The following is a 25,418-nucleotide window of genomic DNA, read 5'->3' on the forward strand; positions in this document are numbered from 1 at the left end:
AGGTTAAGCCTTAGGGAATACATGCGTTAATAACATGGGGAGAAGAAGAGGAGCTAGTTAAGAAACAGGAGAAAAGGTTGAGTAGATTACATGTTCTAGAAATCAAAGGAAGAGAGCTCCAATACCTTTTCAAGAAGTTTTTCTTCAAGTCCTACGTTCTCATAAATATGTAGTACACATTGTATACTTTCAGGCCAAATTTGCAGTAGACTCTACTGTAGTTGATTAAATATATAGCCTGAGAACTGTGGAACACTTAGGGTAATGGTTTTCTACTTCAAATAAATGGGATTAATGCTCTTCACTTTTTTGTTCTCTTTGCTGTCATATCCTCTCATCGTTCTGAAACTGCTCTAAAAGTTTCGCATCATTCTTCATTTCTCTAAAACTGACTTAGAGATATTGTTAGTACTGTACTCATCACTGTCTCTTCCTTCTTCCATCTTTGTCATTGTCAGTTGTCACCATCATTATTAAAACCATCAGCATCATTATCAGGCTTCATTAGATGCATTATTTTGGTATTTTAATAATTTAGTTAGAACTCCTGAGGGATGTGTGTTTTAGTACAGCAGGACATATTGACAGCACTTTGATTATGTGTTGAATACTTAGTGTGTACTTCAAAGATGGGCAAGAATCCTGCTCTGAATTCTTTCAGTTCATTTTCCTAGGAAAGGTAACAGAATTAGGAGGGAAAAGAAGTGCCCAGAGGGAATACAAGGGATTAGGAGTACCAACATACAGTGTCACTGGAATGATTTGCCAGAAGTTTCTTCTCTAATCATGTTAGTTAGCTGTAAGAAGCCTATGTAGGTGAATAGTCCTAGAATGTAGCTAAAGGGTAAATGATAACTACATATCTTAATATCAAATGGGGTAAATGATAACTACATATCTTAATATCAAATGGAATTAAAGTGGACTAACCCTTCTTTCAAGCTAGAAATAATGTGGTTTTATGACATACCTTCTCTGGAGTGTAACTTGGATCATTTTTAATTCTGGTGGTCTGTTGATTTCTAGATTCACCCATCCCACCCCTTTTCCCTACTCTCTCCCTCCTTCCTCCCTCCCTCCCTCCCTCCCTCCCTCCCTCCCTCCCTCTTCTCTTCCTTCTCTTCATTTCTCACTCTTCCTACTTAATTCCTTCTATCCGTGACATGATATCTACCTAGTTAACCCAAGCCAGAGACCTGAAAGTCATTATTGTTCCCCTTATTTCTTTAAACATTCCTCCAAGGCCCATTTGTCTCTAAGGCATGTTGACTTGACTCATTTCTGTCTTCCCCCTTGCCAGTGTTGTAGTGCAATTATTCATTCTTTCCTGGATTATCTTCACATTAGGAACCACAGACCAAGTGTAGGACATCAGTGTGAAGAATAGATTGAAGGAGGGCAACACTGGAGTTGGAATTAGGACAAATCAGGAAGCTTTATTGTATTTGTCCATGTGAGACTTAATCTGGACTCCATCTGTCCAGGGCAGAGTTGGCCACTGTGCATTAAATCCACTGCATATTTCTATTTAACATCACTGTACGTATGTATATTTACATGCATAACACCTATGCTGAAAGGTGAACTCCGTAAGGTCAGGGACCATATAATTCATTATAGAGTCTAACATTTAGTATGTGCTCTATGGTTGTTTACTGGATGACTAAATGGAAGCCTAAGTAGAACCAGTGGCAGCAGGAATGGAGTGGAGACAAAGGATGTGAAAGACTTGTTGGCTGTAGAATCCAATGGATTTGGTAGCAAATTGATATGAGGGGCAATAAGGAGGAAAGGATCGGCTGTTTCTATATACAAATTTGAACTTTGGTGACCATTACAGAACTAAGGAAGTCAGGAGAAGGAATTGATGAGTTTGGTTTTACGCAGGTTGATTTTAAGGTTCTGCAGAGAATTTTAATTTTAGATGAATTGTTCTAGCAGACAATTCAGATTTGTGGCCTGGGGCTTTGGAGTGTTTAGGTCTAGAGATGTGTGAATGGGTGAAATTTTCAACTGAGGTAGAGTAGTGAAAATGAGAAAGAAAGCGTTCCTCAGATGCTGGGGAAAAGCCTCTTTTTAAGGAATTTGGAAATGATGCCGATGACAGAGGCAGAAAGTGAGTCATCAAAGAGTTCCCTAGAAAGTGTACAATCAGGAAACCCTGGAAAAGGGAATTTTGCAAAGAGAGTGATTAAAACAAAGAAAGCTATTCCACAGATATTGAATATTCTGAGGACTGAGGCCTATTTAAAGTTAATTAACGGAATTCTTAATCTTATTTCAGAATTATTTACTCATGAGTTTAATATGTTTTATCTTAGAAAGCAACTAAATTAAAGCCCAGTATTTTGAATGCTGCAAGACAAGGTAGTAAAAAAGTATTTCCTCTTTCGTCTTTGGTTAAATAAAATTCCTTTTATTGGCTTTCTTTGGAACTGTATTCTCTAGCCACACAGTCAGATGGAATCCAGTGTAGTAGCCAGTGAGATAAAAGCTAAGTGTCTCAATTTATTCCTTTGCTACTTTCAACCTTCTCTGCTTGTTGTTAGGTGTGTTAAGCAGATTTAAAGTTACTGGTAGAATTCAAGTTGACACCTTGCTTTTTCTCTGCCCTGGGTCTAAGAACACTGTGATCTCTCTGGATTTTTACCCTTTTCTGTATATTCATAATTTGAATAAGAGTAGGGGAGCCCTAGATAGATCCTAACCATCTTTCGGGTTCCTAGCTTATGATAGATCCTAACCATCTTTTAGGTCCCTAGCCTATAGGGAGGCCAGGGAGGAAGGTACCATTTTTCATGTCTCTCCTCAATTGTGGTAAATTTGGTAAATACAGAAGATACTTGCTGGTAAAATTCATATCAGGCAGGAAAATATTCTCTACCTCTGTGATGAAAGAAAACCTAGACAAAGGCATGGCCAGTAAATGGCCCATTAGAAATGGGGAAGATAGTGACTATGGTAGGGTCAGGGCTATGAAAGTTCTAGGAAAGTCCTAGGAAAACTCTGGAAGCATAAATCTGATTATGTCCTATTTGCTTTGTTAACAGGTAGAAACAGTTTACTATAACTTTTTTAGTGTAAACACCTCCTTAGGAAGCATTTAGTGAAACATCTGATAGTGCTTGCTTCCATGCCAGACCAAAAATTAACTCGAAAGATCCAGGAGCCAGAGGTAAGAGTAGGCATGTTTTTGCGAAGTCTTGGCTTCCTCTCAGGACATCTATTAGATTTTTGGTAGTAGGAAGGCCCTGCAGTTACCATGTGTTCCCTAGGCTCCTTGCCTATTGTCTTGTCCCCTTGATCACTCCAGTTTCGCCTAATTAGATGGTACCAAGCTTTTCAGCTGCTGATTTGGATTCTGAGGAAAGTTGGTAAAAGGAGTGACTACTGATTCAAATATGCAGCAGTATGCAAGTGTTTGTTGAGGTTTTGTTTGTGATCATAGGATTCCCCAGATGGGGATGATTTCTTGAGAAATCATAATAGCATCATGGTTAAATAAAGGTTGCTTCTACACATTTTTATCCAAAGTAAATTGGAATATATGAGCCAACCATAGAGCCTAATGCTTTTGAGAATACATTGGTGAGTCAGATGGACTTGAGTACAGATTCTAGCTCTTCCACTTGAAAGCTTTGTGACTTCTCTTGACTTCTCTAAGTCTCACTTTCCTCATCTATAAAATGAGGTGAGGGGCGCCTGGGTGGCTCAGTCGGTTGGGCGTCTGAGTTTGGCTCAGGTCATGTATTCGCGGTCCGTGAATTAGAGCCTCGCATCGGGCTCTGTGCTGACAGCTCAGAGCCTGGAGCCTGCTTCTGATTCTGTGTCTCCCTCTCTCTCTGACCCTCCCCTGTTCGTGCTCTGTCTCTCTCTGTCTCAAAAATAAATAAACGTTAAAAAAAATTTATTAAAAAAAAGGTGATGATGCTACCTCATAGATTCTAAGTATAAAGCATTTATCACAGTTCTTGGGCATTTAGTATCTATCCTTAATTACTGGCATTAGAGGCAGCAAATCTAGCTATCCTTCCTTATCACTATTAGAGGGAACACTGGACACCTCAGCAGACCTGGCCAGTACAGCCTTCTCAGAGCCTTCAACAAGTCATCAAGCCCTGTCAGCTTTTTTTCTCTGAAATTTTTCTAGAATCTTCACCCACTTTGCCATTTTCACCATCACTGCTCTAGACATGGGCATTATTTTCTCATAAGTGGAATTTTGGTAAATACCCTATATTCAGCTGCCATTTTGCCTTCCATAAAACTAGTTTCTGATGATGTTTTTCTTCTGCTCAGGTTCCGGCTAAGATCTTCAAGTGCTCAGTTTCATATTTAAGACTGATTTGGCATGAACCTATTTTATCGTCTAATCATCTATTTTTCATTTTCTTTATGCCTTTTTCTTCCCTGACACACATATCATCCCTGAGCCAAAAATAATTCTTTTCCTTGTACTTTATGCTTTTGGTCTTATATATGTCATGTGGCTGTGGATTTTTAAGTTGTTTTTCTACTTCTCTTGCTTCCTTTTAATTTATTTTCTTTGTGACTACCAGATTAATCTTTTATACAGTGTCAACCTAACCTTGTCATTGTCCTGCCTGAGTGGTTCCCTGGCACCATTAGGATCAAGTTAAAACTGCTCAGTTGGATGTATGAGGTCTTCTGGGGTCCTTTCCATTGTTCTTCTTTACCACCACTCCCACTAGATGCAATTCAGCCCTACTGATCACTCTCCATTCTATGAATGTCAAGATTTCTCACCCTGGTCTGTCTTTGCCCATGTTATTTCTCATACTTTCTTCTTTATCCTGGCTAAACCCAATCATTTATCTAGTTTCACCTTAGCACTCTGTCCTTTGGAAGGCATTTTCTGATTGCCCCTCCCCCCTCCCCATAGCTTGAATTAGGAGCTCATCCCTGCTTTCTTGGTAATTCAGAATGCTTTTTAAAAAAACCTTTCTAATGCAAATTGGTAACTTTTCTGTTTCCCCTTCTAACAGAGGACTTCATTGCCATATCTTTTTCATTTTCATGTTTCCACAGAGCATGAGTGTATGAATAACTGAATATATGAGTACATGTCTGTTTCCTTTAATAGAGTTAAGTTCTTTGAAGGAAGAAGTAATGTCTCTTTCTTCCTTGTATCCCTCACATTTCCCAGAATGGTCCTTTGCATATAGTAGTTGCTCAATAGATGTTTGATGAATAAATAGCAATATACATATTTGTCTGCCACAGAAAATGATAAATTCTTCAGGGAAGAGATTATGTTGTTAAAATTAGCTTCTAGCCCAATGAATTATGCATAATTCATGTTTTGTTTAATTTTCGTGTGTAAGTTTTGCTTTGATTTGAACTCCAATTATAGTGAGTTGTAAAAGTCAGGTAGCTTCTCTTTATTACATAAGCATATACTTGATAAAACTGTGGAATTGAAAATCTGATAGCTAAGTTTAGCTGGTAATTTAAACTTCAGGGAGTGACAGCCCGGAAGTAGGAGTGGATTACTAGTATTGATGGGCCTAGAGAATTTTCCAATTTTACTTGTATTTTTTCTCTCCAAACCTGAGAAGTCCACTTACGGCAAACCTCAGAGTAGGTAGGTGTTGCCCTGGGGGTGTTATTGTAAGTCAGACTCTAACAAGAGCTAGGGAATGAACGAAAAGAGGGCATATTAATTTCCTACAGCTGTTGTAACAAATGACAGCAAACCTGGTGACTTAAAGCAGCAGAAATTTATTCTGTCACAGTTCTAGAGGTCAGAAGTCCAAAATCAGTTTCACTGGGCTGAAATCAAGGTGTAGGCAGTGCTCTGCTTCCTCCGGAGGCTCTAGGGGAGAATCTGTCCCTTGCCTCTTTCAGAAGCTGCCAACATCCCTTGACTTGTGGCTGTGTCCCTCCAATGTCTGCCTGCACCTTTCTATTGCCGCCTTCTCTCTGTGTCTGATCTCCCTTTGCCTCCTTCTTATAAAGATCCAGGTGACTGCATTTAGGGACCACCTGGATGGTAGAGGATACTCTCACCTCAGGAGCCTTAATATAATAACATTTGAGAAGACTCTTTTTCCGATAACGAACTACAGGTTCCAGGGATTAGTACAGGATATCTTTGGGGAACATTATTCAGCTTTCCACAGAGACAAATGATTTTCCCCTTTGCAGACTCAAAGTGCTTAGACTTTGAGGAACTTGGTTTGCTTACAGACACACCTCATGAGTAAATAGCTTCCAAACTTATGGCCCGTTTGAAAGAGGCCAAGAGCTGCTGTCTGGAAGGGGCTAATTCAGGTCAGTCTAATGCCACTGGACAGGCAGGTATGATAACATTCCCAGCTCTCAGTATGAAAATAAACACTACTTATTGAAGAGCTAATTAAGTAAGTAGAAAAGCTGGTTGGAGTTCCAGGCAAGTCAGCAGTGGCAGCCAGTTCCTATTATCTGGCTCTGTTTTGGATGGGTTTTGGTTTACTTCTGGGGGAGCAGGTGTGGTCAGCTCTCCTGGCATTCACTCTTCTGTGTCCAGCAGTAGCTCTTGCCAACTGTTTCATCAGGAGGATCACAAAGGACCAAGGTGGTCACCTGGAGGAGGACTGAGGTGGTATTAAGAGAGAGGAACAACTCCAGAGTAGGTCGCATCATGCAAAGTCAGAGAGCAGGGACTTCATCAACTTCAGTAGTAGAGCTTGGGGTGAAGACTCTTCGTGGCTCCTCTATCCCTACTTTATATTTCTTTCCTACGGTCTCAGGAGAGATTGCCTATAAAGGTTTGATTTGAAGTTCCTGACTATGTTTTAATCAGTGTGCCTACTTGATTGTGACTTGCTAGCCTAAACCACAGACATGAGAAACTTACTTTTCTAGTGATTCTTTTATAATGCAGATAGCTGGAGAAGTTGGATTAAAGGAAGAACCTTAAACTTTTGTTATATAGAGGCTAGGAGTAATAGTTACTGAGTATGCAGACCCTCAAGCTAGACTTACCTACATTTTCTTCTGGCTCCACTGCATAATAGCTGTGTGACCTAAGGCAGATATTAAAATTACTGATCCATAGTTTCCTCTTCTGTGAAATGAGGATAATAGTAACCTGCCATTACAATGTGCCAGGAACTATTCTAAGCACGTTATATGTACCTAATCTTCTAATTATCACAGCAACCCTATGAGATACGTGCACTTTTTATTACCCTCCTTCAAAAGTGAGGAAGTCAGGGTACAGAAAGTTTGAGTAATGTGTCCAGGTAACTCGGTAAGGAAGAGCAAAGCAAGGATTTGAACCCCAGATAGCTTGGCTTCTTCAAATGTGCTCTTAACCATAGTTGATGCTACATCTCATGCCTCAGGTGGCTGTGAGGATAAAATAAGGTGAATGTCCACCCCCACCTGTCCTTGGAAAGTTTTGGGTTACATCTGTTGCTCAGGCCCTATTATTCATACTGCCCCATTCCACTCTCAAAAGCAATGTCATGTCTTGGTTTAGATATTTGTCATGTGAGGATTAAGTAATTATATGTAAACTACCAAGGACAATACCTGGTCCACAAGAAACCCTCCATGAAGGTTAACTGTTGCTATTGTACTACTGCCATCACCACCTACAGTCATCCCAAGTCTGAAAGGCTTAGAGCTAGTGGGTTAACTCAGGTTCTGCAAATGCATATGATGGGGGCCGCCATTCCCCATTGTCACACCCATTGTAGACATCGCTTAATGGACACAGCTGGACACAGCACGACACTTTTACTGCTTCATGCCCCAGGTACCCACTCCTAATTGATCAAACTGGATGTGTAATTAAAATTACATGCCATTCCTAGGTTCATTGAATGTAAGAATGCAAGATCTCAGTGTTTGGAGAATTTGAATTTAAGCTGAACTTTGTGGGTTCTCCACTTACATCAAAACTTCTTTGATTCCTGGAAGTGATAATGAATTTTGGACCTTTTAGACATTCTATATCTCTTTTTTTTCCAGTATTCCTCTCTGCCTATTTCTCCATCATTTCTATCTCTAGAAGAATTTTAATTCATAGTCGTTTCCTATTCCCTGTCTATAATTTGGTATCTTATGATAAAATACCATGGAAATAATATAGACATGGACATAATGTAAATGAAGAGGAGTGAGTCATAATAGGAATTATAATTGAAACCTAAGATCCAAGACTCAGAAAAGCTGTCTTCAAATGTGATTTGTATAACTGGTAGTGAAATTCATGTCAGGTTGGTTTTGCATGGCATAAGGGACATCTAGTGGTTATCTAGGTCTCTACAGATTTACTAAAGGTAATGTAAAGTTACCAGTTTAAGTATGGAGGCTGAGTACCATCACCTTGAAAGAGAGCCCCAAGAAAAGAAGGGCGCCCTTCTTTGTTGCATGACTATTTGGAAGTTAACAAAGGGTAAAGAAACCTGTTCAGAAAAAAATCAATTTGAGTCCTAGCATTTCTATCTATATTATTGTTAGTTTGAACCCAACTCATTTTCTTTCCTACCAGGTTGGAAATGATTCTGTTATCAGTTACCTGCCAGCCTGGCACATTTTTGCTATCACTTTCCCTACCTCTTCTGCTGATTGCAGAGGGGCTCTTTGGACCACCTTGAAGAGCCATCTGATTAGAGTCTTCATTAGGCTAGAAGCAGAGCAGCTTAGCAGGCCAGGGCAAGAGAATAGTTTGTAATTGCTTCTGACCGGCAGATCTCCTTATTTGCAAGTTGCTTCTCCATCAGGAAGCCATACACCTCTAGTCCATGTGTATTTTGTGTAAATGAATGGGCTTCACATTATAGGAAGTTAAACTGGAAAGCACCTGTGTGAACTTGCCTTCTTAGCCACAGAGAATATTCCTGAACTTGCCTATTGATCTGCACCTCTTGGTCTAATCCGTCACTATCCATGGTTGTGAACTCACTGCTTCTGTCTTCTGGGCTGCATGGAATACTTTCCTCATATGCTCCTATTGTTTCCAGCTAATTGTGTTAGACTTCTTGAAGGTTCTGTTTCATTGAGTCTTTTTATAGTATTTCTCCCTATTCTTCTGCCTTTGGGCTTTTTATATAATCTCTTTCTCCCAAAGCCATTTGGCATTTCTATTGTAACGTATCTTCTTTCAGGGTAGCTGGTGGCAGAATGCTTCATTGTTAGGTATTTATTCGTGCTATTTGACCCTGGATACGGAGAATAAAGGCTCTGAGGTACTGTTTCAAAATATCCATGTGTTTTCTATGACATTCCAAGCTACATTGTCATAAAGAGGTGGGCAGTATTCCTTTAGCATACTCCAGAGTGGGAGGCAGTGTTGGTGCTGAGTTTTGTTATCCTATCTCTTCGAGTATCTTGCTAGAATTTATGATTGATTTTTTTGTTCCTTCTTCTGTTGGTGTTTTGTCAAGATGCATAAACTAGTGACAGATGCCACTGATGGGTACGGAACTTTCTATATTAATAAACTTAAAATGCAAACACATTTCCTAAGCATGCCCAGTAGTGAAAACCAAATATTTAGTGATTCCATCAAATTCTTTTTAACTGTGATACTTTAGCTTTCTCTCTTCTCATCTTATCACTTATTATCAAGAAGAAGGAATATAGAGGCTTCTTTCTGCAGTATAGTCCTCACTGATTTAGAGGCATCAGGAAATAGTCTTTGGGATTTTCTTGCCTGTCTTCCTTCTCATTCTTTCACATCTTCCCGCAAATATGTACTGACTTTGTGTCAGGCACTGGGAGACTCAGAAAAAAGGTACAGTTTCCTCCACTTGAGCAGCTCCCAGTCTACTGGGGAAAACAGATGCAGCACAGCATGATAAATTCCATGACAGCAGTTACAACATGGAGCCCTGGGAGCAGAGAGGAGGAAATCAGATGTAGGTAGGAGTTGAGTGAGTAAGAGTGTTGGAGAAGGCTTCCCAAAAGATTTGGTACGCAAACTATGCCTCAGATGGCAAACGGTTATTCACATAGAAAATCCAGGTAAGGCTTATCCCGGGGAGAATTTACCGGATGAACTGCAGAACTTGACAGTGAGGTGGGGACTAGATCAGGAAAAGTCTATTATGTAATGGGTGAAAGTTTGCATTTGATTCTGAAGTTGATAGAGAATCATTGAAGGGTTTAAGTGGGGAATGACATGTTATCCTCAGGGAAAATAGTGAGATGATTAGAGTCATTTCTAGTCTTTGGAATAAAAATAACAGTAGATTCCTAGCGAATCAGGAAGGCACCTTTTACATTTTGTCACCTTTCCAATCAGACTGTTAAAGGCTTCCTTTCTACTCTAATGGCTCCTTTTTTTTTCAATTGCATAATGTCTATATTTTTAGAGCTTTTCATAATCAGGTACCACCTACTCATCTGATCTTTGTTCTTCTGCTGTGTGACATGTAACTTTCACTCTAGTCAGGTTGGTGCCCTCATCAAGTATTCTAAGAAGGAAATGTAGGCATTCACTGGATAGGTCTGTTTAGTACATAAGTAAATACAAGAAGTTTGAGAGTACGTTTTATTGAACCTCTACTGTGTGCCAGGCACTTTGTTACAAACACTGCGCATGCATTGGCTACCACATAAGAAACACACAGCCTCTGTGTTTATGAAGCTTACAGTCTAGAGGACCATAACAGTGCTGTTCTTGGAAAGCAGAAGGAAGAGAAAAACGATCTAAGTTTCTGATCACTGGCTCTTGCACATTCAGTAATTAGAGTGACAGATATGTCTTACTACAATTCTGATATAAAATATATCCCCCCTCTAATCATTTTCCAACATTTTCTAAACATGTTAGTGGCAGGGATCACACCTCATGTTCCTTTGTATGCCCTGTGGTCTAGAGCTAAAATAGAGTGGTTATTTAACACATTTACATGGATTTTGTTTGCAATATCTTAGTGTAGCTAGTTAACTTACATTAAGTTGACTTTATGTTAGAGGATAACAAGGATGGAGAATAGGTTCATCTCAAGTTATATTTCTCAGTGACTGGTGGTAACTTCCTAGAGAAGAATTCTGAGACTACAGTCAGGTTGAATGGGAAAGGGGGTAGAATAGAATGACATCAATTAACAATGAATGTCACCTGTGAGGAAGGAAGAGCAGAGACACATACTTGCCAACATGGCTGTTGAACATGGGAGGGTTTGATGTCCAGGTGTGGCTAAAAAGGTCATCTGGCGAACTCTTCTAGTTCATCTAGAAACTTTTCCGTCACTATCTATTGATGGTGTCTTGCAGAGCTCTGGCCCATTACATGCAAGTTCATGTCTTATATCTCTGCCTGGGTTTATTTATGTCAAGTCTGTAGTCTGTCTATGCCAAGTTCTTCCTTCATTAATTTAGTAGAAGCTTAGTACATGCTGTGAGGATGATAAAGCCTGAATCAGCAAATCTTCCCTCTCGCAATAATTTTTTTTCATGGGATACTTGAACATATGGTGGCCTGTTCCTGATCAGCATTTTTAACTGAATAAAGTCCTCAAAAGTTCTCTTCCATGAATAAAATTGAGACCTACCCTGTGATTGTGTTAAGGGTTGGAAATCTTTCTCAACTTCTTAGTGTCTCCTTCTGTAACCACGCATCAACCTATATAATTACTTCCATTTCACAAAAAAGCCATCGGACAAATATTTGTCTAATTCTTGATCACAAGTGGTAATGAATTGCATTATTAGCAAGCACCCATGGCTTTTTGATTCGTGAGGGCAGAGTAACCGGCCCACAGCTTTCTCTCACTCTGGTTGAATTGCCTATATGTCCAGGTGACTGGATGCTGTTTTCAAAATGAGGAAGGGACTGAGGACTTTGGTGATTTAACATCAGTTTGCCTGGATTTTTTTTTTCCTGTCACTCCAGCTTGTCTTATGTCCCTTTTATCTTTTCCTGGCCACTTTCTTACAAATGGGACCATGGATTAGAGATTATATACACTGGTGGTCCCTCATGAGATCCAGCTTGCAGTTGTGTTTTCTTTTACCCAACAGACTGTTGGATCACTCAGCATTAAAAAAAATTAATTAACAGTTGACATTCTGCTACCGTCTTAGCAAGTCTGAAACTCAGTTCCCATTTTCTATTTCTTGTGCTTAGTTTCTATCTTTGGTGGATCTTCACCGCTGTTAACAGAATATAAAGCATGGAAATGGTGGTATCCATGTGTACGTAGCAATTGGGGCTTTGGGCCTCAGGTTTGATGTCAGCTGCAGCTCAGCAGGCAGAGTTAGTTCACTGACCCCTGTTAGCAAGACCATAGATGCAGATGTGGCCCCAGCCATGCCAAATACTGGCTCTTCTGACTTTGGACGCTCAGAGGACCATCTGCTGTCACATTTGTGTTTGGACTTCACTGTTGGGGTTTGGTCAGTGGTACATTCTGATAGAAAACATGAATGATAATGAATCCTAAATCTGTGCATGTATATGCTGTGTGTGTATGTGTGTGTGTGTGTGTGTGTGTGTGTGTGTGAGAGAGAGAGAGAGAGAGAGAGAAAGGGAGAGAGTGGGGGGAGAGAGAGAGAGGGAGGAAGAGTGAGAGAAATAAGGAATGCCCACCATTTATAATATATATAAATGCCACATTAGTCAATTACATATATTATGTAGATTTTTATTTTTATTTTTACTTTAGCATTAGTTAAATCTAGTCTGTTACTAGTTTGATCCCTGTCTCTTGAGCTGACAGGCACCTTAGAACTTATCCTCAGAGGAAATCTTTTCTCCCAGTGGCTTCATGCCAGGCTTTTCTGTCTGTTGATTTAGCTCTGGCTTTTCACAGAAAAATGACAACATTAATAGTGAGAACTACCATTTGTTGAGCGCTTATGAAGTTCCAGGAACTGTGTCAAGTATTTCTATATACAACGATATCTTATTTGTTTTTGTTTTTGTTTTTTTAACAATACTGTGAAGTGAGACGTGTTATCCACATTTCTACAGTGACAGACTCTGAGGTAGAGACATATTAATGACTTTATCCAAGGTCCCATAGCCGCCATGGGTGGATCAGGACTCAACCCTGGCCGGAGAGATTGCGAAACCCATGATATGAACCACTGCGTTGCCACTTGAGTCCAACTTACAATTTAATGCAGACATGAGCATTAATTAAGCACCTATACAACCAGGTGCTATTTGCAATTTTAAAAGGTGTGGTGCATATTTTTTTGCTGATAGGTGTTTGAGGTCTGTTGAAGAGATAAGACCTGTGCTTATTTAAGGATTATGAGGTTGCATGTTTTGAGTGACAAATGAGTGGAGCAGTCAGTTCATAGGAGAGGAATTCACAGCAGACCAGAGATATCAGTTGCCTGAAGGACAGAGGGGAAGTAGGGTAGAGAAGGTAGGATGTGGCAACCCCGGAAGCAAGATTCTTTCACAGTGCTGCTTCTTTATGTTTTTACCCTGAGTAGGAATGTTACCCAGTAATAAGATTAGCCTGAACGTTTATCTAGAAGCAGCACTATCCTGGAAGCCATAGAGAAAAGGCTCATTTTATTATTATCTATTGTCAATGGATTAAATGCAGTGGGGGGATAAATACATCTTTGTCTTTTGCTTGCCCTATGTACACTGCTCCACACATAGGTATAAAGTTGAAAGGCTTTACTGGGATGTGCAATCAACACTGTTCCATATCAAGGCACCCTGACACTGGCTTCTCACCGTTCTGTTTTGTTTAGTCTAGACACTTCAGAGAATGTCCCCTAGCATCCTGAATTTCAAACATCATCCACTGACCTGGATCAGAGCAGTGGTGCTCAGGCATCAAGTCATGGACCTACAAATGATGGTCTGATAAGCTGACCTAGTGGTTTTTATTGAAATTGTCCTACATATAGACCCACAGAGGATTGAAGATGCTTTTTAAAAACAAGAGAACAAAGGCCAGGTGATACTCTCCTATTCCTGCACAGGATAAAAATTACCAAAAGGCCATCAGGGCACTGCAGGGCACATGCCCACATCCCCTCATTCCTTCTAGTTTCCTTGCTGGAGTGCAGAGGGCTGTGGCATATACAGCAGAGGGCATGAAAGCATGTTCTCAGGAAGCTGAGAATAGAGTGGCCTAGGAAAAGATGCAAGAGAGAGAAGTACATCTGTGAGCTGGGACTGTCTCTACTCCTTAGATTTATTCTCATGGACCTGCCATATAACTCAAGTGCCATGGAAGAGTTTAATGTAAAAGGCACATCATGTAAGTTTGAAGAGTTACTCCTTTTCCAGTCAGGGCAGGTGGTTTGGGCAATAGGAAAGCAGCCACATCACTAGTAGCCAGTATGAGGATTCTGAGTTTATCAAATGGCAGGATCAGCAGGATCAGAGCAGCCAGAGAGGACCTGGAGTGTGTGTGTGTGTGTGTGTGTGTGTGTGTGTGTGTGTGTATATGTATGTATGTACATGTATGTATATATATATATATATATATATATATATATATATATATATATATCCTGGTGAAAGGATGCCAGGAGAGGAGAGAAAATCATGGTAGCCTGGAAAATGTGGTGAGCGAAGATCCAGAAGCCTTCACACTTGAGCTCAGACAGAGGCCTCTGCAGTGACTCCTGAGTGGGGAAGGGTGGGATCTACCAGGGGTGAAGGGCTTTGCACTTCTGGACGGAGTTGAGTGTGGTTTTGTGATTGATGAAGGGGTTTTTGCTTTATGGGTAAGTATGGGCCACAGGAGAGCCTAGAAACTGCCAGTCCTAGAGCATTGTCCCATCTTGTGCAGTCAAAGAGATCTGGGTTCGAGTTCCAGTTACGCCCTCTAATGCTGCCTATTTCACTTGCTTATTGTCTGAAGCATAGCAGATGCTCACAAGATGCAAACTGTTTTTGTTACATTGTTCCTGCTTTCATGTCTTGCCTTACTCCTGATACTGCTCCTTTGTGCTTTTGTAGCAGAGATTGTGGAGGCATAGAAGTACAGCTTTTCTGAGAGAGTGTGTCTCAACTCTGAGACTCTGTCCTCAACTATTTTACTGTCTGGCCTCACAGGCATGAGCTGCATTGTGGTCCACGTGGCCATCTTTACAAACCCACGTGTGGGGTAGTCAGACCAGCTTGTCATTCTTTGTGACTCTGTCTCTCTTTGGCTGTGTCACATCTTCCCTCATGGGGAACCACTTCCACTTGTCTTTAATTGCTCTTCGTTGGGGCAGCTTGTCAGCTAAGGCTGCTCTCTGTCACTCGATCCCACATTTCTTCCTAGTTTAGTCATCATTTGGGGTCTTTCCTTTAGCTGCAAGTCTGGTTTCACAGAGAACACTGTACCAGATACTAATTTGCCTTGCAAGGGGGTCCAGCAGGGTTTCTTACCTCCACGCCCTACCCGAGGCACTGGTGCATTTTTGTGTGGCTGTGGCCCTGGCCATGGTCCTATACCAGGCAGGTAGGGAAGGCGAGGATGTCAGCCATGGAGCTTCTCAGTTGAGTACCACAAGGCTACAAGACCCCTGTCCTCCTGTCCCTTTCTTCTCAGCAGAACTTCAGTTCAGGCCCCTGTCAGTTTCTAACAGTACCTCAACACCACTGGAGACCAGGGTATACTATTATTTCTTCCTAGGTTTATCCACTAGTTTAGAATTTTCTGTATTGTACCATGTATAACATCCCCCTCAATCCTGATAACAGCCTTGGAAGGGAAAGGGGAGACATTCCTAGAATAGGTTTTGAGGTTCCTGCCTTTGGAAATGGGACTCAGAGAGGTTATTCAGCTGTCTGTGAGAAAGGTGAGGCAACTCCATATAAATAGACAAATAATTTCCAGGCCATGGAGTAGGTAGAGAGCTCACCTTCAGAGAGCTTTTGAGAGAAGTCTTGTTATCATTGGCCAGTTTGTGGCCCTGATTCTCCTGTCTGTCTCTCTGGAAACCTGGATTCTAGTTATTCACCTTGGGTCTTAGTCTCAGCTGTGTAACTTTCCCAGAGAAGAGCCCCTCTTCATGGTACCCTGCATTCCTTTAAAAGGCTTTTTTCTTTTTTCTCTTCTGCCTCCTGTAGGGGTGCCTGAGTTCCTTTTCCATTTATTATTCAATGGAAGCAAGCCTCAGTCTCCCCCTCTCCCCTCCATCCCAGGATGAGCTGTTGTTACATATTAACAATTAATCTTAACAAGGAGCTGTAGTCATAGACATTTACAACAGTGCAGAGAAAGCGAAAGTTTATGACAGATATCACATGCCCAGGCGCAATAGGTGGGGTTAGAAAGGAGAAGCTGCCAGTCTTTAAACTTTGTTTCTTTTTGTGGTTCACTCCAGTCATTGATAGCCTAAGGATCTTGCAGTGTTTCCCCTGTTCACATGGTCAGCGCCGTAGTGCTAAGATGAGAAATTCAGCTTTTGAATTAGGAAGCTGAATGTGCATGATTTTCCATGTAATGGTAAAGATGAGCTTCACAGGTGCTGCTAGTGGGACCTCACTCTGAGTGTCCATGGTGGCAAAACACATGGATGTGAGAGCCCAACTCCCTGGGTTCAAGTCCTGGTCTGCCAGTTACCAGCTATTGTGACTGTGAACTGGTTCCTTAACTACTTTCCACATCTGTTGCCATCTGTAAAAAGAGGGGAATGATGGTAGGTATCTCAAATGGGTGTTACTGGGATCTAATGGGATGGTAGGCTTTAGCTCCTCACATAGTATCTGGCAGTAGGTGCTCAGTAAATGTTAGTATCATTGTTATTTGCAGTGTTATTGACTATGGCTATGCTCATTGTCAAGGTCATATAGTATGTGAGGCATTTTCAATTCTTTGTCATTAGTTGTATATTAAAAGGGAAACAGTTCTGGTGTTAGAGATTAAATGATGTACTGGAATGACCCATCTAATTACCTTTTCATCACTGAGATAAATTGTAAGACTTATTCTAGTACTTAAGTCCACTTTTTATTGAAAATGAAGATGATGTTACAACCTTTTTTAGACTGTGGAAAGGATGAAATTTGATTTACAGCTACAACAACTACCACCAAAGTACCTGAGATTTTTATGTTCCTACTCTGTGCCATTCTAAGTGCTTTACATGTATGTACTGACTCATTTCATCCTTGAAAAATAATTTACCCCTGTATTCCCATTTTCAGAGGAGAAAAGAGACCCAGGTAAGTTCAACAACTTTGCCAAGGTCACACAGCTTGTAGGTAGTAGATGTAGGACTTTAGCCTAAATCCGGATCCTGACTTAGAATTTGAATAGGATAATGTAAAGGACATAGCAACGTGATTGCCATAATCAATACTGCAATGTTAGCCCCTTTCCCTTTAATTTTTTTTCTTGTTTATTGGGTAAATGTGATGTTACTTAGAGATCACAGGACCAAGACCCATCCCAGGGTACTGCAATCAAAATTCAGTTCCAGTAACAACAACACCTCTTTGAAATTCTAATTTTGGGAAATAGCATTAATCCCTGCTTTTATGTGGATTACACCAGATTTTTAAAGTCATAATAGTTTTTTTTTTTTGAATATTGTAGGGTGTTTCATTCTCCCACCATCGTGCGTATAGAGGGTGTACAAAATGTGCACAAAACACAGATTTCATTCCCCACCAACTCTTAACACATCTCCATGGTGAAAAAAAATGAAACGATGCAATACGGTACAGTGAAAAGTCAGTCTGTCTCCATTCCTGAATATTGATCTGACAGATCCACTCACCAGTGACAATTTTATAATTTTCTGTGTTTCCTTCCAAAGATGTTTTATGCATTTATGAGTGCATAATAGTTTTTATATTGAACACACACACACACACTTAACACAATGATAGTGCGCATATATATGGTGCATATCCATATGCATAAACACATATCAAAAACACACACTCTTAACACAATACTGTAGTACCCACTCTTTTATGCTCCTTGGTAATTTCACTTAACAATATTTCTTGGAGAGAATCATGTCAAAACCAGAGCACTGCCTTGATTTTTGTTTATTATTATTAATTTTTTTTTTATTTTTGAGAAAGAGAGGAGGGGAAAAGGCAGAAGGAGAGAGAGAATCGGTGCAAGGCTCGCCCACGACCGTGAGATAATGACCTGAGCCAAGATCAAGAGTCGGACACTTAACTGACTGAGACACCCAAGAGGTCCCAGAGAACTACCTTGTTTTTAAGGACTGCATAATTGTCCATCATCAGGATGTGCCAGTCTGTTGTTACTGATGGCCATTCAGGTTGTTTCTGGTCTTTTACTACACTTCAGCAAATATCTTTGTATTTAAGTATTAGTATTTGTGCAACTCATACTCTATCGATTTCTACTTGCAAGCTTATATCATATAACTTTCTGATATCGCAAAAAATTGACCAGAAGGAGACAACACAAAAGTAATAAAATGGAAATGTGGGGGCTTATTCAAGGCTTATGTGTATCCCAGAAGTCTCTTCAGTTGCTTTTTTACATGCTGTATCTCATGTTTCTCATATTGTTTGAGACGTATTGTATCCTGAAGTCTTTTCTTGGGCCTTTTACCCAGGTGCCCAGTGAACAGTGGATGGTAACTGTTTGCAAGATTGATTCATATGGCACTTGTTTGGCTTTTGACAGGTTGTTTATAAGAATAATGACATCCGTCTGGAGCTGTCTCGCCTGGCCCGGATTGGGGACACCAAGATGAAGATCTATGGGGAAGTTGTATTCAAGTGTGAGAATGTGGCCACACTGGACCCCATCAACTTCGAGACCCCAGAGGCGTACATCAGTTTGCCCAAGTGGAACACCAAACGCATGGGTTCCATCTCCTTTGACTTCCGCACCACCGAGCCCAACGGCCTGATCCTCTTCACTCACGGCAAACCCCAAGAGAGGAAGGATGCTCGGAGCCAGAAGAACACCAAGGTGGACTTCTTTGCAGTGGAACTCCTCGATGGCAACCTCTACCTGCTGCTTGACATGGGCTCAGGCACCATCAAAGTGAAGGCCACTCAGAAGAAAGCCAACGATGGAGAATGGTACCATGTGGACATTCAGCGAGATGGCAGATCAGGTAGGAGAAGGTGGGATTGTGACTCAGAAAAGAGGAAAACTGCAGCATGTTAGTCTGTTTCATGGCTTTGTATTTTTCGTATTTTACAATTTTTATTTTATGTTTGTGCTTGCTTGCATGCATGTTGACTCTTGCTCTTCTCTTTAATGGTTGTTTTAAGATTATGTTTCTGAACAAGTTATCTGTCTCGTCCCTTCCTCTCTCCCTTGTCACTCACCACACAGCTGTCTCTGTGAGAACTTCAAGACCCTGGAGCCAAGGATGATTTTACAAGTAGCATTTCCACTGCTACCAAAGAGACTGTCGTGTCACTGGTGTGATGTATTTTTTCCCCCTCCTTTTCTTCTTCTCCTTTTTCTCATCACCATGGAAACCGATTGTGACATCACAGATGCTGCATTATGTGATTACTCTGTAGGATAAGCCTCACTGTGTGAGAGTTTATGCAATGTTACACCCTTCAATAATTGGCAAGAGTCATGTTGCAGGGAGAAATTAAGACAAGAAAGGAAAAAGCAAATTGATTTTTCCTGAAGTCATGTTCAATTTAAACCCTTCCTTTGGTGTGAGAGCCTATATTTCACTCTTTGCTCAGACCTCACTAACTCTCCCTTCCTCTTCATAACCTTTTACATTTGGTTTAAATGGCTTTGTTTGTTTCTGCAGCCGCAGATCAAACAAGCTAGCCCCAGGCAGTACATAGCTACTGTGGAATTGTAACAAAGAGAGGGAGGGAAAACACACACACACACACACACACACACACACACACACACACACACGCATATAGAGAGTCTGGAGCTTTTGAATGCCTGAACAGTTTGCATAGCTTTCTATGGACCATGTGGCAATGAAGGTCACATTCTGTGCCACCAGAAAGGACATTTCACCCGGAGTGGTAACTAGAGCATTTGGATTTCACACTTATTTCCTGATTCTCCATTTAGAGAATTATACTCAGGAAGGGTCTTGGCTATATTTGCTGTATTTTTAAGGATTCTCCCTCCTTGTAAACACAGAAAGTCTTTCATCTGGGAATTTTTTTGTAGGCACACTTGGCCAATAATAGAAAACAATAGATTCCCTCAAAAGGCTGCAGCCAGGAATGAGCTTTTCTGTATAATTCCCTAGCCAGAGAGATGACAGAGATGAGCAATATTACCCTTAGGAGGAGCTGGATGGGTTCCGTTCAGAGGGCAGACGGGTGGCAGATTGCAGCCCTGGATGGTTTAGTGCCCAGCAGGATGCTTTATTGATTGTCTGAAATCTAATCAGAACCAAGAGGCTTCAAATTAAATGTGCTTGTTGAGTAAGAATGAACAGTTTGTGCTTTTTTAACAGAAAAAGACACACAAAAAACTAATTTCTCTGGAGGGAAGATCTTTTTCTCTCTCTTTCTAAATTTATCCATAAAACGTCAGCAGGGGCAGAGCAAAAAAACTATCCTAAAATTATAAGGGAGGGGTGCCTGGGTGGCTCAGTCGGTTGAGCATCCGACTTGGTTTTGGCTGGTGTCGTGATCTCATGGTTTCGTGAGTCCGAGCCCTGTGTTGGGCTCCATGCCGACAGTGTGGAGCCTGCTTGGCATTCTCTGTCTCCCTCTCTTTCTGCTCCTGCCCCCACCCATGCTGTCTGTCTGTCTGTCTCTCAAAATAAATAAATAAACTTAAAAAAATTAAAATTATAAGGGAAACACTTCTCTTGGTTTCAGGACTATGTGTTCTGGGTCTCTGGAGTTCTACTATGGTTGATGGGTGTCATGATTGGTTAATCTAGACCTGACATAGCTTAAACGTTACTTATCTGTGTCACAGGCAGGTGAGAACACCTAAGCTTGCCATATGTTTACTTCTGTTTATTCCCACACTAATTGCTTTTCCAGTGATGTAGTTATTTTGTTAGATCCATCAGTGGACCTATCTGACAAATATATCTGGATTTCAGAAGCCTTGAATTTCTTTTCTGGGAGCCATAGAATTGGCCAATAATGATAAATTTGATCAAAGCCTATAATAGTTTACTGAGTAAACAAATAATTGTCCCATGAAAGCAGCATAACATAAAATTTTCATATGATCTATTAAACTTCATTTCTTCATGAGAGTGTTTTCTGGTATGTTTTTAGTTATGAACCTGTTCCAAAATGAATAGTTATGAAAACATCTGTATTTGCGAGTGTGGTGCCTCCTTCCCTGTTCATCCCAAAGAATGACATGGGAAAAGTATTATGATCACTCCCCAGTTAGGAGACTGATTCTTGGAACTGAATTATGTGCATTCAAAACAGTTGTGGTCACCCACTCAGAGGACGGATTTTCCTCAGGATGTATTTATGGCTCCAGCATTTAAATTGGGTCTGATGCTGTCCTTGTTTATCAATAACTGTTCCTCCAGGTTCAGGATCAAGCAGTTCTGTGGGCTTGTGGAGGGTAGAGAAAGCAAGTAGCTCAAGAGAACAGGAGATGCAAACCTCAACTTCCTCATTTGTGAAAGAGTGTACATATTAACTCCTACCTTGCTGGACTGTTGTGAGGATCAAGTCCAGAAAAGCACATGCAGTACTTAAAATGGTGGCCAGGACGTAATTATTGTTCCATAGGTTTCTAAAAAGATTAAAAACAAACAAACAAAACCCAGAAACACAAATCCAATTTTTCCAGGAGAAAACTTCTAGGATGGAGTAGAGGAAGTTGCTGTTGGTGTAACCCACCCAGAGGCCTATTACACTGGCTTTGTAGCCTGGAGTGTACTTCTCATTCTTGATCTTATTTGATCTTTTCGGCCCTTCAGACTCTCCCCTTGGTAGCCCAGGGGATTGAGACTCAGACAGAAGTGAAGGCTAGCTGATGGATGGCCAGCCTACTTATCCTGGTACCAATAAAGCACTTTAAGAATACTAAAGTTTTTACAATTTCTGGCATGGTTAGATATCACCTTGATTGTATAGTTTAGGAAACTGGGCTGTAAAGTGGCTCAGGGACTGGCTGGGGTCAAAAGGCCACTTAGGAGCAGAATGCCAGGTCCAAGTTCCCAGGCCAGGCTGTATGTATGTACCTCCTACAGTCACGTTGATGGATCCCCGGCCCTCCTGCTACTGTGTTTAGTCTGCCTCTCTGATTTCATCTCCCGCTCACCCCTTGTGCCCTTCAACCCTAGCCGTACTCTGGCTTACCCCATGGCCTTTGCAGGTACCATTTCCCCTGCCTGGCATATTCTTCCCCTAGACTTGGTAAGGTTGGGTCCATTTCAGTATTGTAGTTTCAGCATACCTATCACCTGCCAGAGAGGCCTTCGCTGACAATACGTTTTATTTTTTTTATCTAAAAAAGTTTTTTAATGTTTGTTTATTTTTGACAGAGGCAGAGCATGAGCGGGAGAGGGGCAGAGAGAAAGGGAGACACAGAATCCAAAGCAGGCTCCAGGCTTTGAGCTGTCAGCACAGAGCCCAACGCGGGGCTCGAACTCACAGACTGCGAGATCATGACCTGAGCCAAAGTCGGATGCTCACCCGACTGAGCCACCCAGGCACCCCGCTCACAATACATTTTAAATTAGACCCCATAGGCTGCTACCCCAGTGCCCACTTTGCTCTCCTCCTAGTACCTACCATTACCTAATTTCTCCTGTTTGTTGAGTGATGTATTTACCTTCTGTCCTCTGCTCTGGACTATATGCACTAGAAGGACAGAGACATACCTGTCAAGTTCATCTCTGTGCCTACAAGAATGCCAGAAACACACAGGTGGGCAATACATGTTTGTTAAATGAATAAACAAACATGTCCAGGTAAAAGTTCTCAAAGGCAATGCTCCAGATATTCACTGGCAGGGCTGGTAGCTAATGCTAGTGTGGAGGGTATCAGTGCATGGAGGGTTCCATCCTTTGCAGATGGCAAGCGAGTGATAAAGACTCAAGTACTTCCAGAGTCCTTACTGTGTCCCAGACACACAGGGGCACTTTATATATATCAACTCATTTAATTGTCACACCAGTCTGTGAGGTGGGGACAATTATTTTCCCATTTTACAGATGAGGATGTTAAGGCCTCCGGAGGTGAAATCACTTCTTCAGGTTACACAGCTAGTCCATGGTAGAGCTGGGGTTTAAACTGAGGCATCCGCCTCGCTGCTCTCAACCTGTATGGTATGTGACCTTTCAGCCAAGACTCTGTAGAGAAAAGATACCACGTTAGGTGTTAGTTGACTGAGATGGTCCTGAATTCTCCTGTCAGTGAGATTGTCTTAGTGGCGAAGACTGGAACCAAATGGCCTACGTTATCCTTTCTACTGTCTTGAAGCATTTGTTTGACTCCCTTGCTTGTATTGTTCCCACCTGACCAGGCAACACTGGTCTCTGAACTCACCTACTGGTCTTCTGTCATTTGGCTCATTGACTGGCAGCCTGACCTGAGATGCCAAGAGGGCTGTTAGCTCACTCTGTTTCTGTCCTCCCATCCCAGGTACCATATCAGTGAACAGCAGGCGCACGCCATTCACTGCCAGCGGGGAGAGTGAGATCCTGGACCTGGAGGGGGACATGTACCTGGGCGGGCTGCCAGAGAACCGTGCTGGCCTCATCCTCCCCACCGAGCTCTGGACTGCCATGCTCAACTACGGCTATGTGGGCTGCATCCGTGACCTGTTCATCGACGGGCGCAGCAAGAACATCCGGCAGCTGGCGGAGATGCAGAACGCTGCGGGCGTCAAGTCCTCCTGTTCACGGATGAGCGCTAAGCAGTGTGACAGCTACCCCTGCAAGAACAATGCTGTGTGCAAGGACGGCTGGAACCGCTTCATCTGTGACTGCACCGGCACAGGCTACTGGGGAAGGACCTGTGAAAGGGGTGAGTTGGCCCTCGTGGGTGGCATGCAGGGTCCGGGTGGGGGCGGTGGATGGCAGTTGTGTCCCTCAATGGAACTACCCATGCTTTCTTTGTTTTAGAGAAGCATTTCCTTTTGTTCGCTGCTTCCCAGATTATACCCTTTCTGATTCTGGATGATTGAATTTGTTTAACTAGGATTGGATCCCAGAAAGGGAAACTTCAGAATAAGTATTACCAAGATCATGGTCCTTTTTCAATTAAATATGAGACATCTTCTATGTAGAGCGGGCACATACGTCTCTTTTCGGTTTCTGGATACACTAGCAATCTAGCTTTTTGGAGCTTTCTACATGCTAGTTCTTGGACTAGGCTTTAAAAATACACTGTAGGGGCGCCTGGGTGGCGCAGTCGGTTGAGTGTCCGACTTCAGCCAGGTCACGATCTCGCGGTCCGTGGGTTCGAGCCCCGCGTCAGGCTCTGGGCTGATGGCTCAGAGCCTGGAGCGTGTTTCCGATTCTGTGTCTCCCTCTCTCTCTGCCCCTCCCCCGTTCATGCTCTGTCTCTCTCTGTCCCAAAAAAATAAATAAATGTTGAAAAAAAAAATACACTGTAGAAGAAGGTAGATCCAGGCCTTTTCTCATGGAGTTGCTGCCTCCGGGAGTATTTAGTCATTAAAGAAAGAATTATAAACATGTAAGAGGCAGCAGGATGTATTGGTTAAGAACATGAACTCTGGAGCCAGACTGGGTGAGAAATCTGACCCTTATGGGGTGTTGTGAACTTTATCAAGATAACTGGTATCTTTTAGACTTGATTTCCTCATCTGTAAAATAGGGATAATCAGGCACCTACCTCACAATATATGGTGATGATTAAGTGAGCAAGTAGTTTCCCAGACAGTGACTTAGTAAGTATTGGTGATTGTAACCATCATCATTGTTGTTCTAAACATCACTAAAGGGAAAATAGAAGTTTGGGAGGCCTCTGCAGGGGGATCCACCATCCTGTAGGGATTCATAGAAAGCTGATGCCAGGAAGAAATATGCAATCTGAGACTTGAAATATGACTAGGAGTTAGCTTTGCAAAGAGGTTGGAGGAAGGCATGTGTCTTAGACAAGAAAGACAGAATGTGCCAAGGGACAGAGATAAGAAACCATGGCACAGTTGAGGAACTGAACGAAGTCCAGAAAGGACTAGAGTGTGGCATGACGTGGGAGGAAGGGCATAAGAGGTAGGTGAAGGTGAAGAGGAAGGAAGCAAACAGGCCAGGGTGCTTGGAGCAATCCTTTGCATTCACCTCTTTAGCATCTTACATCTACACTGACTTTGCAGCTTGGTGAAGGGTAGAGATGAAGGTAAAAAGAAATGGAATCAAGACACGGAGATTCTGGTCTTTAAGCAGTGTCCAATTCCAGCTTGTTTTATTCTTTTATATGCCAAGCTTATGGACTCAAGCTGGCTGTCCATAGGTTGTCAAACTCTATTTTATATGAAAGGATAGTTTCTATAGTTACCAAGTGTTTGCTGAGGGCATAGCTTTAAGCATCCAAGGGCTTTAAGGATACTGCATCTGTAACAGACATAGTTCCTGCTCTCAAGAAGTTTATC

At 41.7% G+C, this 25,418-nt stretch overlaps 1 protein-coding gene across 27 annotated transcripts in view; it reads left to right on the top strand.

Annotated features, from left to right (window-relative positions):
• NRXN3 (neurexin 3) overlaps positions 1-25,418 on the top strand; it is a 1,568,410-nt gene that overhangs the window by 494,766 nt on the left and 1,048,226 nt on the right. For all 27 annotated transcript variants that reach the window (XR_006293453.1, XR_006293454.1, XR_006293455.1 and 24 more), the window contains 2 exons: positions 18,549-18,987; positions 23,447-23,830. Coding sequence is in view for 24 of the 27 variants with exons in the window: in XM_043556739.1 (XP_043412674.1) it covers positions 18,549-18,987; positions 23,447-23,830 (823 nt within the window). In the remaining 3 variants the exon portion in view is untranslated. The remainder of the gene's footprint in view (positions 1-18,548; positions 18,988-23,446; positions 23,831-25,418) is intronic.

This window comes from Prionailurus bengalensis, chromosome B3 (genome assembly GCF_016509475.1).
Source record: "Prionailurus bengalensis isolate Pbe53 chromosome B3, Fcat_Pben_1.1_paternal_pri, whole genome shotgun sequence".
Lineage (NCBI taxonomy): Eukaryota > Metazoa > Chordata > Mammalia > Carnivora > Felidae > Prionailurus > Prionailurus bengalensis.